Here is a 19,997-nt window from a genome sequence, read left to right on the forward strand (position 1 = left end):
GCCAATTGAGGAATTGGCTAGGGGTGCCGACATCGCAGGATCCCTGGACAGGTAAGTGTCCTTATATTAAAACACAGAAGCTACAGCATTTGTAGCTGCTGACTTTGAATTAATTTTTACAGACTGGAACTACTCTTCTACTTTAACCAAAACCATCAGATTTACACAATTCTTTAAACCACAAATTGAATTCTGCAACCCAGAGTGTTTCTTTGACAACATGCAACATAACAGTATTACTTACCAGGGGCCATGGCTTACTTATGAATTGGGGTTGACAGGGGGGAAATTGGTTGAAAGATAAGGGGCCTAGAATTAGGGGCTCCACAAGGATTTATGGAAATGGTTATCATAGGTACCCGGAGGCCCCACAAGGTAGTTTCACTTTGGTTGCACTGTAAGGTCAACCAGTTTTCAAGATCTGACCAGTTTACCAAAAAGAACCCCATTCCATTTGCGATCCCATCTAACAGTAGCTGTGCATACTGTAGACAGCAACAGTCAAAACTCACACTGGAAATAAGAAAAATATGGGTAAAAGGAGAAAGTACCCAGGGGCCAGGGAATACTTACAGTACAAACCCATTACACCCCTCACCACAGAGGAATATAATCATGGACAGGAGAGTCAACCTGGGATTTGTAGTTCTCCATGCAGAAATCTCTAGCAGTGAAACACCACTGATCCTACATTACCAAAATTATTGGGACACCGGCCTTTACAGTGCACATGAACTCTATGGCATTCCAGTCTTAGTCCGTAGGGTTCAATATTTAGGTGACCCACCCTTTGCAGCTATAACAGCTTCAACTCTTCTGAGAAGGCTGCCCACAAGGTTTAGGAGTGTGTCTATGGGAATGATTGACCATTCTTCTGGGAGCGCATTTGTGAGGTCAGGCACTGGTGTTGGAAGGGAATGCCTGGCTCGCAGTCTCTGCTCCAATTCATCCCAAAGCCGTTCTATCGGGTTGAGGTCATGACTCCCCTAAAACGCACTCATCCATGTCCTTATGGACCTTGCTTTGTGCAACGGTGCACAGTCCTCTTGGAACAGGAAGGGGCCATCCCCAAACTGTTCCCACAAAGCTGGGAGCATGAAATTGTCTAAAATGTCTTGGTATGCTCACTCCTTAAGAGTTCCCTTCACTGTAACTAAGGGGCCAAGTCCAACCCCTGAAACACAACCCCCAAATCATAATCGCCCCTCCACCAAATGATTTGGACCAGTGCACAAAACAAAATCCATAAAGACATGGATGAGCAAGTTTAGGGTGGAGGAACATGACTGGCCTGCACAGAGTTCTGACCTCAACCTGACAGAACATCTTTGGGATGAATTGGAGTGTAGACTGCGAGCCTTGTCCATACTCCTAAGACGCTAGGAAAAACTGAATCCTGGTTTGCAGATGAGGGGTTTGGCCACCACACCAGAGGGTCACCTTTAAGTGTGATTTTAGTTTAAGTTGCACTAGTGCCCTGCTCCTGAAGGTGGAGGCAAACCCATCTGTAAGAAATTAAGCTGTATCCTTCAATGAACAATGGAACTTTTGTAGATTGAGGTAAGCCAGTAAAAAAATTAATTCCATCCAAAGTGAAAGTAAAACTGGATTTTTATACCAAGTTATCACAGCTGCTAGCTAGGCACTGCTAGAGAGTTGTAAAATGGGAAAAAGAACAAAGAGTTTACAATAGCTTCTAAAATAAACATTACATAGAATAACAAAATTAACTTTTAAAGACCAACTCCAGGAACTTTTTAAATCCACCCTTGCAGTGGGGCTCCCCTGCACTGAAAGGTAATTTATTGTTACGTCTAGGGTGAAGGATTAAGGTGTAAATAATTACCTTAATTCTCTCTCCAACAGGCTCCCTCCAGTGTTGTGACCGCCCCCCGCAGCTGTTCTGTAAGGGGGTTAATGCCCCTGTATTTTAAATGACGAGGCCAAGGTTTTGCCCACCACCCGAAGCACTGGGCGGCGTGGGGGATCGTTGGCCGAAGCACAGAATCAGGCAAGTGAAACTACCTCTTCTGCAATCCCCTAGACATAACAAGCAATTAACACAGTAATTCCTGGAGTTGGGCTTTAAGAAAATCGATGAGAGGGTGAAAGCATGCAGTAGTGTGAGCATCCATGATTTACATTATAAGTAAGGACAGTAAAGACAAACACACCTCGTCATCCTCTTCTTCTAATAGCTGTCCTGGATTCGGATTTAAGAACTGAAGTAACCTAAAATGAAAATTAAATGTAAACTGCTGTTACTAGCTTGCAACCTAATTTGCATACATTAAAGGGGGTACCGTAGGGAAAACAAATATAGAAAATATGGAAACGTCCCCATGTGTAACCCACCAACAGTTGGACCATCGATGGGATAGTAATTAATATTCTACCCTATCAAAAAAAAATCCTCTTTTTCCTTTGAGGGACACAAGTCATATCTTTAGGTTATACTTCCGCCTACAGGAGGACACTAGCAAACAAAAAAAACTATAGGCCAGCCCAGGAAAACCCCACCTACCAGCATACCTGTGCTAGTGTCCTAGTAAAATGGATTGTTTTTCCTTTTGCTAGCATAATTTTTCTTAAATTGGTTTTTAATCAAGACGCTTTTTTCACTGCTGGAACTGGTCTTAACCACTTAAGCCCCGGAAGATTTTACCCCCTTCCTGACCAGGGCCTATTTTGCGATTCGGCACTGCGTGAATTTAACGGACAATTAAATTGTCCGGTCGTGCGACGATGTACCTAAACAAATTTGACGTCCTTTTTTTTCCCACAAATAGAGCTGTCTTTTGGTGGTATTTGATCACCTGTGCGCTATAAACAAAAAAAGAGCGACAATTTTGAAAAAATAACAATATTTTTCCTATTTTTTTATAAGAAATTCCCCAAAAAAAAAATTTAAAAATCAAAATTTAACATTTTAGGCCAATTTGTTTTCTGCTACATATGTTTGGTAAGAAAAAAAAAAATCGCAATAAGCGTATTTTTATTGGTTTGCGCAAAAGTTATTGCGTTTACTAACTACGGGAAAGATTGTCATTTTTATTGTTTTTTTTTTTTTTTAACAAGTAATGGCGGCGATCTGCAATTTTTTTTTGCAGGACCGCGACATTGCGGCGGACAGATCGGACCCTTGACTGACATTTTTGACACTTTTGGGGGTACCAGTGACATTACTACAGTAATCAGTGCTATACATATGCACAGTTACTGTAAAAATGACACTGGCAGGGAAGGGGTTAACTTTATTAGTGATCAAGGGGTTAAGTGTGTCCCTAGGGGCGTGATTCTAACTGTAAAGGGGCGTGGCTAGTGATGTAACCAAAGAGATATACGATCCTACATAGCAGGATCGTATGATCTTTGCAGTTAGATCAGGGAGAATGACAGGCGGCTTTGTTTACATTAGCCGCCTGCCTTTCTCCCTCTGCACCGGGAGATCGCGGGTGACCGGCGGACATTGGCCGGTCACTCACGCGGACATGTCAGGGAACAAGCAGGGGCGGGAGCGCTCACCCCCTAGAGGCTCGTAGGCGAGCGACGTAGTACTACGTCACTTTGCCTGTACGGGGCTGACTGCCACAGTAAATAGTCGTGCGGCGGTCCGCAAGTGGTTAACCACTTAAGCCCTGAAAGATTTTACCCCCTTCCTGACCAGGGTTTTTTTTGCAATTTTTTACTGCGTGAATTTAACGGACAATTGCGCGGTCGTGCGACGCTGTACCTAAACGAATTTAATGTCCTTTTTTTCCCACAAACAGAGCTTTCTTTTGGTGGTATTTGATCACCTGTGCGATTTTTTGATCATGCGCTATAAAACAAAAAAAAGAGCGTAAATTTTGCAAAAATAACTATTTTCACTTTTTTATATATGAAATTTCCCCCCCCCCCCCAAAAAAAAATGTAAAAAAAATCAAAATTTTTTAACATTTTCGGCCAATTTGTTTTATGCTACATATGTTTGGTAAAAAAAAAAAAAAAAAAAAAAAAAAAAAAAAAAAAAAAAAAAAATCGCAAAAAGCGTATTTTGATTGGCTTGCGCAAAAGTTATCGCGTTTACTAACAAAGGGAAAGATTTGTCATTTTTGGTGGTTTTTTTTTTTTTTTAACGATTAATGGCGGCGATCTGCGATTTTTTTTGTGGTACTGCGACATTGCGGCGGACAGATCGGACCCTTGACTGACATTTTTGACACTTTTGGGGGTACCAGTGACATTACTGCAGTAATCAGTGCTATACATATGCACTGTTACTGTAAAAATGACACTGGCAGGTTAAGGGTTAACTTTATTAGTGATCAAGGGGTTAAGTGTGTCCCTAGGGGCGTGATTCTAACTGTAAAGGGGCGTGGCTAGTGATGTAACCACAGAGATATACGATCCTACATAGCAGGATCGTATGATCTTTGCAGTTAGATCAGGGAGAATGACAGGCGGCTTTGTTTACATTAGCCGCCTGCCTTTCTCCCTCTGCACCAGGAGATCGCGGGTGACCGGTGGACATTGGAACCACCGGTCACTCGCGGACATGTCAGGGAACGAGCGGGAGCGCAGCGCTCGCCCCCTAGAGGCTCGTAGGCGAGCGACGTAGTACTACATCACTTTGCCTGTACGGGGCTGACTGCCGCAGTAAATTGTCGTGCGGCGGTCGGCAAGTGGTTAAAGTGTTCCTTTAATTTTTTTGAGCAGTGTATATTGTTTGGAAAAACATTTAAGGATATCAAAATATGTAAAGTCTTCTAGTGAAGGACTTACTTGGTAAAATGTTGTGCCTGACTCAGGTTGTCGGGAGCAGAGGCTGATATGTTCCCACTCAGTGTTCTAAAAAAAAAAAATTAAATAAGCTGTACACTCACTACTTTTCATTGTAGCAAAGTGTCGTTTCTACAATGTTGTCACATGAAAAGATATACAGGGTTCATACACATTTTTACCAATAAAATTCCATGACTTTCCCACGACTTCCAAGTAAATATTCATGACCTAATGTTTCATGAAATGTCTATGTATACATGTTAAATAAGAAGAAAATCCATGTTACACCCAGCATATTTTTACTAAAATATAGAGTACAGTCATGATGGATAAGGTACAGCCAGACTGGTATGGATGGCACAGATGCACAAATGCGGCGCTTACAGAGGGCAGCTCTTTGTTAGGCCGAAGCAACAGTCCCACGAACAGGCAGAAAAGAGAGAAAGGCGCCACTCAGTGTAGCAGATGTAAATAATTTTATTGACACATATAAACTTACATGGAGGTAAGCATCTATCTTCATAGCTCGGCGTCCTACCGGGTCCACGGTGTTTCCGTCCCTGAGGCTGGCCAGCAGCCAGGAGATAACAACAGGGAAGCACGAATCAGGGGCTCCGAAACCGGTTACCGCCCCCCCCCCCCGCATCATCACGTTAGTGCAGCCCTCCAGTGAGGTATGTGCTTCACTGCTGCCTCGATCTGACTGAGTCCCCTGATTGGTTCTCCCCTAGTGTCATCTCCCCACTGAGTGGCGCCTTTCTCTCTTTTCTGAATATTTTAATATACAGTGATTGTGAAACCAATTTCCATGACTTTTCCAAAACTTTGAGGGTTAAATTAATTTTCCAAAACTTTTCCAGGCCTGGAAATTGCCATTTTAAAATTCCATGACTTTTCCAGGTTTTTCATGACCGTACGAACCCTGGATATAAAATTATTTACAAAAATGTGAGGGGTGTACTACACATACATTACACACTGCCACAGTGATTACCCCCTCCCTCCAATTCATGGAATGCGTAGGTTTTACACTTCAAAAGAGCCATTCTCCACTCAGAGACATCAGAAACCAGCGCCTAGGCCTGTGCAGAGCTGTAAACAGCTAATTGAGTCTTAGGAGGATGTCTGTTTATGCTGTCCAAGCCTATCGTAAAACTATGACCATGCCATAAAGTGCACCAAGAACTAATGGGGATCATAAAAGGCATTCAGAGAGCTCTGTCCAATTCAAAACCTAAATCCACACACGATTCATAAACTCAGACAGAAACATGACACATTAATAAGTATATATTTGAATGAGAAATGTTGTACTGAACGAAATAAGGTCATACATGACCAAACTAGCACATATAGAAGGGAAGATAGCTGTCAGATATTCCCTGGGTGACAAGTTTATCTGAGCTACCCTATGTAAGTAACCCTGGACGCGAAATTCAATGCTGCACAATAATCTACCAGCCACTTTTGAAGGACTTTTTTCTGAAAAGTGTCACCATTTATGGACATTTTATGCACATATTCATGTTTTCACTTGTATTTATTTCAAAGCACTGAGCACTTTTTTTTTCTGAATATTATTTACTTGATTGCAAATTTTGCACAGATATAAGAATTCGTCAATATAGGCGCACTTTATATTTAAATAGTTGGCACAATTTATTTCGGATGTTGACACCTATGCACTTTATATATAGAATCATGTTGGAAACAGTGAATTAATTTTTGGATGTGATGGTTTTATGAAATATTTATATATTTATTTATGTGCCTAATTTGCATATATTTATTCACCTTAGGAAGCACTCAACGTATATTTTTGTAAGAGTTACTTGTCTGATATATCCTAGGATATGATTAAGCACACTTGCTAGTGTGTGAAACGTGTCTACCTGCATTGTTTGCCACACTGGGATGTTTGGCTAATAAACCAGAACCTTGATGTTACTTCGAGTGCAGCCATTTCTTCTGTATTGATTGTCTGCGGTGGCGAGCCGGGGCGGGCCCCTATAATATCATTAGGCTTCTTGGTTCATCTGGAGCAGTGATCCTTCCTGGTCTTTGTATATAGCTTCAATAGGTAATGGCTAACATTTGCACGAAACACGTCTACCTCTTTGTCCCTTGCTCCATCTGTCAACCACTTGTCATAGGATGCTTCAATAAAAGGATTTTTAGAAGCACAGCCGTTGCAAATTATTTCCTTATGATATATGGCACGTGAGCTGGGCTAGCACCGGACTAGTGTGTGTGGGGATTAACTAGAGACTCACTCACCTGTAGCGGAATTATTTGCTTAATTTAAGTATTTTGGTTATAGTCTGTCCTCATAAAGTCCTCTATTTAAATCAGGCCCTACATTCCCTCTACCTCCCTTGCACATATGGGGAATACTACATACTGACTGCATACATTCTGCTACTTTCAAAACCAATCAGACAACTTCATACCGGATTCTGGCGATGGATTCTTCCTCGATTTCTGGAAAAGACAAATAATGTTACTTCCAAGGTTTCTGAACTTTGATAAAATAATCCGGTCACACATATTTGAATTATTTTGGGCAAAGCCAGACTAGGAGTACAGTGGCCAGAGCATCCAATGACACAGCACAGTAGGTGGATCAGACCGGGAGAGTCCAAGTCTCCTGGGTCTACCCATCGCAGTGAGAAGCAGCGTCATTACCTATCCCTTGCCTCTACTAAAATCTACAGAGGATTGTACAAGACTGGTGGCTGAGCAATTAGAGGGCACATCAGCCCCCGGCCTTGTGAACAGGATATGAAGGGGACAGCGGGCTCTTTGCTGAACAAAAAAGGCTGGATATCTGACAAGTAAGAGTACTGCGCACTGTAAGACCAGCTGATTATTTAAATGTTCAAATATGTATAACATTTCTGCCTGGAGTTCTGCTTTAAGACCTCCTGTATCCCTCAGAGGAAGTGAAAGAACAGGTAGTTAACCCGCGCAGTGCAGACACAGCCCCACTGCATGGGGAAAAACTTTTTTTGCCTGAAGTTGTGCAACAGAGAGGCCCACTGTTCAGTTCTAAGAAATATTCTAAAGAAATCGCATTCTTTAGATGTCTGTATGCTGATCATACTATATGGCCAAAAGTTTGTTGGCATCTGACCATCACACTTACCCATATAGAAAAATCTATGTAAGCATCCCTCCAAAGGATTGAGTTTAGGTGTTTCCAGTGAGGGGTACTGTTAATGCTGCAGCGCACAAAGACAATTTAGACAACTTTGCACTTCCATGTTTGTAGTGACAGAGAAAATTCCTTTTTTTTTTTTTTTCAAGGGGAGAGGAGAGCAGAGATATACCTACCTCATCCTCCCAGCATAAAGCTGGTCCAGCACCCCTGCGCTTCAGAAGTCTTGAATAATGGACTGTTCCAGACGTCATAACACCCAGAGCAGGCTCCATAGACCAGGAACAGTCCACTGGTGGACCATGGGGGAGCGCAGTGGATTAAAGGATCTGTTGAGTATACGCTTTTTGCTCACCCTAGGCAAAACAAGCAGTTCACGCGTAGAGTGAGGGCACAGCCCAAATGCATGGGTAACAAGGTTTTGCCCCTTATGACGCCACATTTGACTAAATGTATAGGGCGGAGCCAGAAACCGTGACATCACCACGTATGTGCAGCCACTATTGGAATTCTGGGAACCCAAGTTCTGTGGATGTCCATTGCTTCTCATACATTTGCAAGTGTATTTAACCATCTTCAAAGTTCGTCAAAATGATTTTATACGCGAGCCTGGTGCTCTCTTTTTTCCTTGTCTACGGGCATCAGCTCGCTGTAATGTTTGTAGTCTGGAGAAGTGGCGGCTGTCAATACCGATACTTTGACTTCAGCCCGGCATTCATTTTAAGCATTTATTGACTTCTCATACATCCTAATTCTGGTATCCCCATATATGCGGCGAGGTGGATTGGGCACTGTCTGTTCACCTATGAAGAACTTTTTAAGACAACGCAAAATTTCAATTATTGGGAGGAATGATTTTTACTGGTGCACTGAAGAGTGACTTTCACCATTACATGGACTTTTTACATACATTATTCACTATGTTACATGTGGTACATATGGAATAATATGTGCTTAATAATTGTATCCATTTATTTACATTTGTTTTTTTATTTGTCCCACATTTGTATACCAGAGTGGCCAATTTTCTTTTGGACGGAGTCGGGCTTTAACCACTTGCCGACCGCCGCACGACTATCTACGTCAGCGGTCAGCCCCTCACAGGCAAACTGACGTAGGTCTACGTCGCTTGCTTGTGAGGGTCTAGGGAGCGAGCGTGCGCCCCCGGAGGCGTGCTCCCGCTCCCGCGTGGTCACGGACCCCCCGCGCGTGTGACCGGCGGACTCGATGTCCGCCGGCCACTCTGCGATCGGCGGGGGAGAGGGAGAAAGTCAGGCAGCTTGTGTACACAAGCTGCCTGTCATTCTCCTCGGTGTAAAGACACTGATCACACGGATCTACTATGTAGATCCATTGATCAGTGTCCTTACAGCTCAAGCCACAGCCAATCACAGTAGAAAGCACGCCCCTAGGGACACACACAGCCCCTCCCTCCCAAATAAAGTTAACCTCTTCACTACCAGTGTATTTTTACAGTAACAGTGCATATGTATAGCACTGATTACTGTAGAAATGTCACTGGTAACCCCAAAAGTGTCAGAAATGTCAGTCAAGGGTCCAATCTGTCCGCCCCAATGTCGCAGTACCGCAAAAAAAAAAAAAAAATCGCAGATCGCCGCCATTACGCGTTAAAAAAAAAAACAACAAAAATGACAAAAATCTTTCCCTTTGTTAGTAAACGCGATAACTTTTGCGCAAACCAATCAAAATACGCTTTTTTTTACCAAACATAGGTAGCATAAAACAAATTGGCTGAAAATGTTAAAAAATTTTGATTTATACATTTTTTTGGGGGGGAATTTCATATAAAAAAATGTGAAAAATATTGTTATTTTTGCAAAATTGACGCTCTTTTTTTGTTTATAGCGCATGATCAAAAAATCGCACAGGTGATCAAATACCACCAAAAGAAAGCTCTGTTTGTGGGAAAAAAAAAGGACGCCAAATTCGTTTAGGTACAGCGTTGCACAACCGCGCAATTGTCCGTTAAAGTCACGCAGTGCCGAATCGCAAAATACCCCCTGGTCGTTTAGCAGCCAAATCCTCCGGGGCTTAAGTTGTTAATTACACAATCTTCCACTTGACACATTTTTTGAAAAATCAGCAATGGCACTGCTAAGGTCAATGCTTAGTATCTTTACAACAGAAACAGGTAGGAATCTGCATTTAAAAATAATAAAAGCAATAGCTAAATCCTACCAGTAGACATCCTTCTTGCACGGCCTACATTACACAATGCAGGCCAGGGGGACTGAACAGAAAATCCTTCCGTGGTCGGCATAGCTAATGGATCCTGCACCTGCACTTCTTTGACCAGGGGACATGTCTTCTCTACGCTGAGACCCCTGTAGAGATGTTAATAGTAAAAAGAATTTGATCAGAAATATATATATTTTTTAACAGTTCTATACTTGAGACTCATAAAAAACAAATGGAATGCCTCTAGAAAAGAAATGGGTCTGTTATTTTTGATTTTGTTAGGTAAGGATGGCGCTGGATAGTGGGACAGGTGAATGGCTGTTTATTAAAAGTCATCAACTACAGTTTTTGTAGCTGCTGAATAATTTTTTTACACAGGAGACTGGAGCTCCTATTTAACCCCTTTTCACCAGCATCTTCCAGCCCTTTACAGGGTTTCTGATGCTGGGCAGGGTATACGATCATGTGAACATGATGATTGGAAAGCTCCCAATCGCATATACCGGGAGCGGTTAGGCATCGGTAACTGTTCTGGGAGCGCGCAGGGCAGCACTTTCGGCACATCTTTGATAAGCAAATATGCGGCTTTTCTGCATCAAGGCCCACCCCCCCCAGAAGTGGCAGATTTGCGTACTTTAGGCGCAAAGAGCTTAAGAGGTCCCTTCCCCTTTGCCCACTTACTAATACAAGATTTCCACACCCTGCTGGCCAAGAGACACAGCCAGACAAGCCCCATAGACCTCTATAGGGCTGTACTGCTCCAGGAGAGAAAGTACTCGTGACCTTGGATGTAAATAATCCTAAGTGGCCACGGGCATCAGATCTCATTAAAGCAGAGTTCCAGGCAAAATAGTTTTTTTTTTTTTTTTTTAGATAAAAATACCCCTAGCACAGTCAGGGCTAGTGCATTTAAGCAACGGTAGCCTCTAAACTGTCCCGTTTAACTTACCTGTAAGAAGAAAAACTTACCTTGAAAATGTCTTGTCCAGCGCTGCCATCTCCAGTGTGGGCAGCTGAAGCTGGATCGTCTCTCTTCGTGTCCTCTTCCGTGATGTCGGAGTCCCAGAATGCCCTGCTCGCCAGTTCCGGGGGCAGGCGCGTCATCCCGCAGCTGGATCTGTGCATGCCCAGAAGCTGTTCAGCAGGGAATGACGTGCGCCCGAACCGGAAGTGACGAGTGACATTGATGCAGGTGCATTGACTCCTGGGATTGATGATGCTCATCTCCCAGGAGTCAATGCAAAGGAGGAAGTGACGTTGGGGGCCGTGGCCACAGAGGGAGGAAGTGGAAGGAAGACAAGTTTATTTTCATTAAAAAGAAGGTAAGTGAAACAAAAAAATTTTTTTGAATTATACAATTCTTTTTCAGGTTTTTTTAAGCTAACGGACGTTGCAAAGTTAATTTTTAGGGTGGAACTCCGCTTTAAGTACAGTGGATAAAAAGTCTACACACCCCTGTTCAAATGTCAGGTTTCTATGATGTAAAAAAAATGAGGCAAAGATAAGTAATTTCAGAACTTTTTCCAACTTAAATGTGACCTATAAACTGTACAACTCAATTGAAAAACAAACTGAAATCTTTTTTTTTTGGGGGGGGGGGGGGTGTAAATTGAAAAACTAAAAGAATGTGGTTGCATAATTGTGAACACCCTCTTATAAATGGGGATGTAACTGTTTTCAGAATTAAGAAATCACATTCAAACTCATGTTAAATAGGAGTCAGTACACACCTACCATCATTTAAAGTGCCTCTGATTAACCCCCAAAAAAGTTCAGCTGTTCTAGTAGGTCTTTCCTGACATTTTCTTAATCACATCCCACAATAAAAGCCATGGTCTGCAGAGAGCTTCCAAAGCATCAGAGGGATCTCATTGTTAAAAGGTATCAGTCAGGAGAAGGGTGCAAAAGATATACCATGGAACACAGTGAAGACAGTCCTCATCAAGTGGTCTATCAGATCATATTAACTTCATTCTTCTTTCTGTAAGATGTCATGTTTATGCTTATCAAACTATCAATACATTCTCATTGAATTACACCATTTTCTCAGCTGCATGCCTTATTCAAAGCCCCAACTTCTTTCTCATTTACCCAATATATAGGGATAGAGATGCTTGATCTGTATGTACCAGGTGTCTCATTTAAAGACCCACCCCCCCCCCCTTTCCTATTAAGGCTGTAACATAACAAAATGTGAAAAAAGTGAAGCGCTGCAAATACTTTCCGGATCCACTGTATTTCTTAAAGTATAACTAAAAGGCAAAACTTTTTTTTTTTTTTAGTTTAGGATAGAGTGGAGAGGGATTAGCACCCCCGTTAGTCTGTATTGCTGTCTGTACCCCTGTGTTAGGGAGATTTACATTATTTGTCCCATTTACCCTTAAAAGTGAAAGTAAAAGAAAATCTCACATTTTGAGTTGTCCCCAAAAACGTAATAGAGGGAAATTCTTGTGGGAGATTAGTTCTGGTGGCCTGGAGGGCCCCAAGGGATTGCGCACTGCATTACTTTAATGGACAATCGCGCGGTCGTGCGACGCTGTACCCAAATGAAATTGATGTCCTTTTTTTCCCACAAACAGAGCTTTCTTTTGGTGGTATTTGATCATCTGTGCGATTTTTATTTTTGCGCTATAATCAAAGAAAAGCAAAAATTCTGGAAAAAAAACAACAATATTTTTCCCTTTCTGCTATATAACATTCCCACAAAAAAAATGTCAAAATCAAATTTTTTTTTTAACATTTTAGGCCAATTTGTTTTCTGCTACATATTTTTGGTAAAAAAAAAAATAAAAAAAAAATCGCAATAAGTGTATTTTGATTGGTTTGAGCAAAAGTTATCGCGTCTACTAACTACGGGAAAGATTTAGGTCATTTTTATTGTTTTTTTTTACTAGTAATGGCGGCGATCTGCGATTTTTAGCGGGACTGCAACATTGCGGGGGACAGATCGGACCCCTAACTGACATTTTTGACACTTTTGGGAGGACCAGTGACATTACTACAGTAATCAGTGCTAAAAATATGCACTGTTACTGTAATAATGACACTGTCAGGGAAGGGGTTAACACTGTGGGTGATCAAAGGGTTAAATGTGTACCTAGGGCCGTGTTTCTAACTGTATGGGGGCGTGGCTTGTGAAATGATCATAGAGACCTGTGTTCCTATATAGAAGGATCACAGGCGCTCTGTGATCATTCCAGGGAGAAGGACGGTCAGATGTGTTTACAACAGCTTCCCGTCCGTCTCTCAGCGGGGAGCGATCGCGGCTGTCAGGTGGCAATTGGAGCTGCCTGCCCCGTGCATCGGAGTCCCCGCTGCCGAATGGGGTGGGAGCGTGCCGGCGGCAGCGTGCGCTTGCCCCCTAGCTGCAGGCACGCGACCGACGTATACCCACGTCGGTTTGCGCAGAAGGGCCGCCCTGCCGCAGTATATAGGCGGCGGGCGGTCCTTAAGTGGTTAATCAGTGAAATTCACTGGTAGAACCAATCAATGTGAAAAAAAATTAAATAATCACTTCCCCCAGAGCACTAACCTTAGATTTACATACCGCATCAACAAGAAAGAAAGACTCGTGTTTCTAACTGTCATTGGATGTGGCTAGTGGTGTAATAGCACAGATCAATGGTCCTACATAGCAGGACCGAGTGATCGGTGCTTTTACACGGGAGAGTGACAGGCGGCTTGGTTTACATTAGCCGCCTGCCTTTCTCCCTCTCTACCCGACGATCGCGAGTGACCGGCGGACATCGGGTCCGCCGGTCACACGCGCCGGCTTCGACGGGTACGAGCGGGGGCGGGAGCGGGCTACCGGCGGCGCGCGCTCGCCCCCAGGCTAGTGACGTACCGGTACGTCACTTTGCCTGGGAGGGGCTGACCGCCGCCGTATATAGTCGGGTGGCAGTCGGCAAGTGGTTACAGCTCCTCAATTGGACAAAGATGGCAAAAAAAAAAAAAAAACACACACACACACACTCAACTGACAGGAGTTATGACCCTCCTTCAATCTATTAATATAAAATGAAAAAAAAAAAAAAAAAAAAAAAAGTTTTGCTTGCAGTTCTACTTCTACACTTACGGGAGCACAAAAAAAAGATTCATACTCACATAGCACTGTAATCTAACTGGAATATTAATTTCTGATTAATATGTTAGTTCATTTTTTTTTTACAAATAATCCTCTCTTTCTATGCAAAGACAGAGGTCACTTCAAATTTAAACTTTTACAAATAACTGACAAACCTGATCTCAGCAGTAGCCCTTTCTGGAACATCTGTGTAAAGAATAACAAAAAAATGTTACATTTTTTTTTCATCACTTTTATTGCGATCACAAGAAATGTAAAAAAACATCTCTTCTCACAACAATAAAGCATGATAGGTCCACTTCATGGAGAGATGTGGGGGGTCAATAAGACCCCACATCTCTCCTCTACAATGAAAAAAAAAAACATCAAAAAAAAAAAAAAAATCTTATACTTAAAAAAAAAAAAATACATAAATGGCCTTGTTTACATCAGCCGTGAACCGGAAGTGACGTCATGACGTTACTTCGAGCCTCCTAGGCAACAGACATGAGCGGAGGCCATCTTTCCTCTGCTCATCTCTGACCAGCCATTGCCACCGCCTGATTGGTTCTTAGGCCAATGAGCCAGATGAGCCCAAAAACCACCGGAAAGTGGAGGGAGGAGGTGACCCCCTCCCACTGTACCTTTACATTGGCTTGCAGAAAAAGGCTGTACTGGAATGATATGCAGCTGCAGGCATCAACCCGGTACTGTTTTTTTTTTTTTTAGAGCCGACAGTCTGCTTTCAGGAGATAATAGCCAATGCGGCTCAGCAGCCGCTCGGCCATTATCCCAGCGAGCAGAAAAGGACGTCCCCCCCTCCCGTGGCTCTGCCCAGGTCTCCCCCGTCCCACCGGGAGACCCAAGCAACAAGCCAGCACGTCCAGGGAGTCCCAAACAAAGCCGGATTCAGCTTCAATCGGGTCTCCGATCATGTAACCCGGAAGCAACGTCACAATGTCACTTCCGGTTTACTCGGCTGCCATTGGCCAAGGTTTACAAAAAATTTCAGTATTCAAAAATGCAGATTTCGGCATTTTGAATACTTTAAAGTGCAGTGGAGGGGTTTGGGGTCTTTTAGACCCCAGATGCCTCCATAAAGAGCACCTGTCACTGCATATTACTGTCACAAGGGATGTTTACATTGCTTGTGACAGCAATAAAAGTGGTCAGATTTTACATTTTTTAAATATAATCAATGTAAATTAATATGAATTTATGGTCGGCCATTATTTATCGCAAGAAAAGCTCAAGAAAAATGTATCCCTTTAAATTATTTGTGACTTCACACTGGTTCGCTGCGCTTCAGTTGTGGTGTTAAAAATCTTTTTAAAAAGATTTATGGTCAGTTAAAAAAAACGCACCTCACTATTGAAATGCACTGAAAACAAAGCAAGAATGCATCATTAATGCACCCGTGTTATTTTTGATGCAGTTTTTGAGTCACATGACCTATGAAAAACACATCCTAAGCACAGTAAACTTGGTGCAAAATCGCCACGCATTCGCTGCAAATTTGCAGCAAAATCTCGTGGGTTTTCTGTGCTATTATTGGCACCTTTTATCAGCCAAATGCTGATAACACCATTTTCGGTGCATCTCTAGCTGCTGCCACATCTTAAAGGAAACCTCCCACTGGGCGTCTTACGTTATCAGATAAGCCTGTATATACTTCACCTCTTGTGTTTTAAACCATCCTTTAGGCAATTAAAGAGTTTGCATCTCTAATGGAACGCTACTGATTTGCACCTCAAGACATGTGCCTGCTTTGTACGGGTTCCTCTTGCATCAAACTATGAACTTATGATTCCAGGAGTGTCGACTTTACCTAGCGCTGCCCTATATCCCACCTTTTCTGACAACTTATGTAGGAGGATTGGTTTTATTTCTTTGCATCATCTGATGCTAGTCGCTTCAATGGATATATGTGAGTGTTTGCAACCACTTTAAACATAAAGCTCTGCAGTGTTACATCAAGGTGAGAAACAGAAATCTGTTCTGCCTTACCTGTATTATGTCCTTCATTCAAAGATCTCAATGCTGACCATAGGATTGGCTGTGATGCAATTTTGGGCGATTTTGTTGGAACTTGGGCTTCTTCTTTCCTCTGGGAAACAAGTTGACCTCCATTCTGGTATCTTGGTGGCTGTAGCTCTTTGACCTCAGATCCAGTGTGGTGTACCGGTGACTGCAGCTCTTTGACCATAGATCCATTCTGGTGTCCTGGTGAATGCAGTTTTTTGACCATGGGTGCTTTTTGGTGTACTGGTGACTGCAGCTCTTTGACCATGGATCCGTTCTGGTGTCCTGGTGACTGCAACAGTTTGATAGTGGATGCATTCTGGTGTCCTGGTGACTTTAGCTCTTTAAACATGGGTGCATTCTGGTGTCCTGGTGACTGTAGCTCTTTGACCATGGATCCGTTCTGGTGTCCTGGTGACTTTAGCTCTTTGACCATGGATGCATTCTGGTGTCCTGGTGACTTTAGCTCTTTGACCATGGATGCATTCTGGTGCCCTGGTGACTGTAGCTCTTTGATCATGGATGCATTCTGGAGCTCTGGTGACTGTAGCTCTTTGACCATGGATGCATTCTGGTGTCTTGGTGGCTGTAGCTCTTTGACCATGGATGCATTCTGGTGCCCTGGTGGCTGTAGCTCTTTGTCCATAGATGCATTCTGGTGTCCTGGTGACTGTAGCTTTTTCATTATGGGTGCATTCTGGTGTCCTGGTGGCTGTAGCTCTTTGAACATAGATCCATTCTGGTGTCCTGGTGGATGTAGCTCTTTGAACATAGATCCATTCTGGTGTCCTGGTGACTGTAGCTCTTTGACCATGGGTCCATTCTCTTGTCCTGTTGACTGTGTACTATTGACCATGGGAATTATTGCATTTCCATTCACCTTGTCATCAGCAGAATTGTCTTTGTAAGAAGAAGCAAACTTTTTGGTCACTAGCTCATCATTGACACAGAGCTTGAGAGGAAAACATAGGTATATTAATATTCACAACCTAGTAAGTCAGTTTAGACGGTAAAATTTTATGGGTCATTACAAATTCCACTTACCACAGAGTCATGAGAAGTAACATAAAGGTAAACACTTGTGCAGTCGCCCTTCACAGAACAGAATTGAGCCTTGATCTTGGTTGAATCTAGAGGGAAACAGAAAAATATTTAAAGAGTCGTTAAACCCACATCGCCCTTTGACATGTATGATAACTTATAATAACAGCAGTATAAGCAAATGTAATTAGAACGGACTAAAAAAAATCTTTTTATCCTCTATATATGCTGGTCACGTGACCTTTATTCCCTTGCTTCCCTCCTCAGTGTGCAATTGGTGGACGGAGAAAGCAGTAAACCTCTAACATATCCTGCAGATTATCACTGGAGGAGGTTTTCCCGTGGCTGGCAAGCGCAAACTGGCACTTTTACAGTCACATGGTTTCACTGATAAAAAAAAAAAAAAAAAAAAACTATTCTTCATTTAACAAAAAAAAAAAAAAAAATCATTAAAGTGTCACTAAACCCACATCATAAAAAACGATAAATAAATGGTGTATTACACGTTGTTCATACTCAGTCACTGAGATTAGTTCACTGTATTCTGCAAAAAACCTTGTTGATCCTGCTGTGCTCTATCTGCCCCTTCAGGGCCGGTTTACATTTGTGCGATTGCGGAGATCGCATGCAATTCGGAGGCGCACTGCTCCTAAATTACATGCGATCTTATGTGCGGTGCGAATTTCAGCCATACGCTTTGTATGGCTGAATTCGCACCGCATGCGCAATAAACACGCACATGAGGCTTTTTTTCATCCGCAGCAGAATCGGATCGCATAGTGCATATATGCGACACCCCCTGCGTATCGCATATGGCAGTGTGAACTGCCAGAGGTGCGGATGCGATGTGGGATCACTGCATATTCGCAGCGTTTCCGCATCGCAAAAATGTGAACCGGGACTCAATGCTATAATTAATAGATGTAAACAGACCAACATGGAACAGATAGGAGCTCATTGTTAAAGCTGAATTCAAGGCAGCTCATAAAATGATCACACTTATTTATTCTCCACCGTGCATATCGAACACCGGTACAGCTGTACAAGTGGTCTAGGAGGGATTTCCCGATATTGTCGAAATGTCAATCGCACCAGTGAAACTAAATTCACACGCTATAGAAAATGACAAACTAGCAAGGTATTGGCAGGAGGTTATTAGGGTTATTAAATCATAAATATCACATACAACTTGACTAAGGGCTGGTTCAAACTGGTGCGATGTGGGAATCCCTGCAAATCCAGTGCGGGTTTCCGCATCGCACCTGAATGGCCGACGGCTCACAATGCCCCCTGCGAACCTCTGCAGGTGTCAATAGAAGAAGTTATGGACACCCCCAGGTCATTTCTCAGATTGCAGTGCTAACTGTGAACTCAGACAGGAATCAGATGGCATGCTATCTGATTCTGGTGCGGACAAAAAAAAGGTGTCCTGCACGAGTTTGGTCTGAATGCGATGCAACTTCAGCCACACAGATTGTATGGCAGAATTTGCATCGCACAGACATCGCAAGTTATCTGCACAGCAATGCGGTGAAAATTATTTGCGATGTCTGCCAATGCACCAGTGTAATGTGAACTGGCCCTTAAACCTGGTTACTTGCATTTTAGGTGGGCTAGTAGAATACTAATATCCTCCTCCAACTTATATTGCACTGATCAGGCTGCTTTATTTAGCCAGAAAAGGAATAGCAAGATTCTGGTTCTCTCCTCAAGCCCCTACATGTCAACAGTGGATTCAACAGGTTACTAACATACTAATCTGAAAAAAAACACTTGTCAACATAGGAACATGTTCCTATGAAGGCATCTCCTGTGCACATAATAGAAAGACAAGGGTGACCAGCGCTATGGAAGTGTGCAGATAATATATAATAGACAGGTGTAAGCTGCCAGCAACAAAACCCCGAGGGGTTAAGATAATGGAAAGTGCAAGAGAAGTTGCCCCGGCGCTACCTCTAAGTGACACCTTGTCACTTTAAAATATATGTGCCATAGTGTGAATGATTGGGAAAACAGTGAATAAAATTAAATATAAATAAATAGTGCACATATAAAATTGAATAATCCTTTTGTGAACAAGGATATTTCTTTGTGACCACTGTGAGAAGGTGCTCGTGTGCAAGTTTCAAATAAATAAATAAGCTGAAAAGATAGTGATGACATTTTTATTCCAATCAATAAATAGATTAAATGGATTCAGTGCAATAATGGCCGCTCCAGCAGACGTCCCCTGACGAAACACGTAGGGCGGGTCCATTGCGTCATACGTCACTTCCGGTTTCAACAGCATCTGACCGTGGAACGCGGAAGCTTCCCGGGAGACCGCAACTGATCGCTATCAGCCTACACCGTGAGTGTGTCTATGCTTTTTTCTACTGCCGCTTATTTTACTGCACAAATGGGGTTCCCCTTTTCTTATGTTACATGACATCAACTGGCAATACTTGTTCGCCGTGGAAAAGGAACCCTCATGACTGTGCTCACCTAATCCAGCAAATACTACCAAACAGGTCGTATTGGAGTTGCGACATCTAGTGGCCACGCTAGTGTATGAAACCTTCATTTATTATTTCTTCCACAGTGGGATTTTCTTTCTTTCACTTGCCTCACTGGCACCTTCTACAAGCAATATTATAATTTCACACTGGCACACTACCCAGTGGCACTATTTGTCTTTTATTGCACTAAATTCATTTAATTTATTTATTGCACTGAATCCATTTAATCTATTTATTGATTGGAATAAAAATT

At 42.6% G+C, this 19,997-nt stretch overlaps 1 protein-coding gene across 1 annotated transcript in view; it reads right to left on the reverse strand.

The window, feature by feature from the left end:
* The window catches only part of TDRD12 (tudor domain containing 12), a 146,052-nt gene that overhangs the window by 100,635 nt on the left and 25,420 nt on the right, over positions 1–19,997 (reverse strand). Inside the window, exons 6-10 of the mRNA XM_082271054.1 lie at positions 17,250–17,335; positions 16,191–17,157; positions 7,215–7,245; positions 4,765–4,830; positions 2,175–2,232 (exon numbers count right to left, since the gene is read on the reverse strand). Of these exons, the coding sequence (XP_082127180.1) occupies positions 2,175–2,232; positions 4,765–4,830; positions 7,215–7,245; positions 16,191–17,157; positions 17,250–17,335 (1,208 nt within the window). The remainder of the gene's footprint in view (positions 1–2,174; positions 2,233–4,764; positions 4,831–7,214; positions 7,246–16,190; positions 17,158–17,249; positions 17,336–19,997) is intronic.

This window comes from Pelophylax lessonae (genome assembly GCF_965119305.1).
Source record: "Pelophylax lessonae genome assembly, chromosome: 10".
Lineage (NCBI taxonomy): Eukaryota > Metazoa > Chordata > Amphibia > Anura > Ranidae > Pelophylax > Pelophylax lessonae.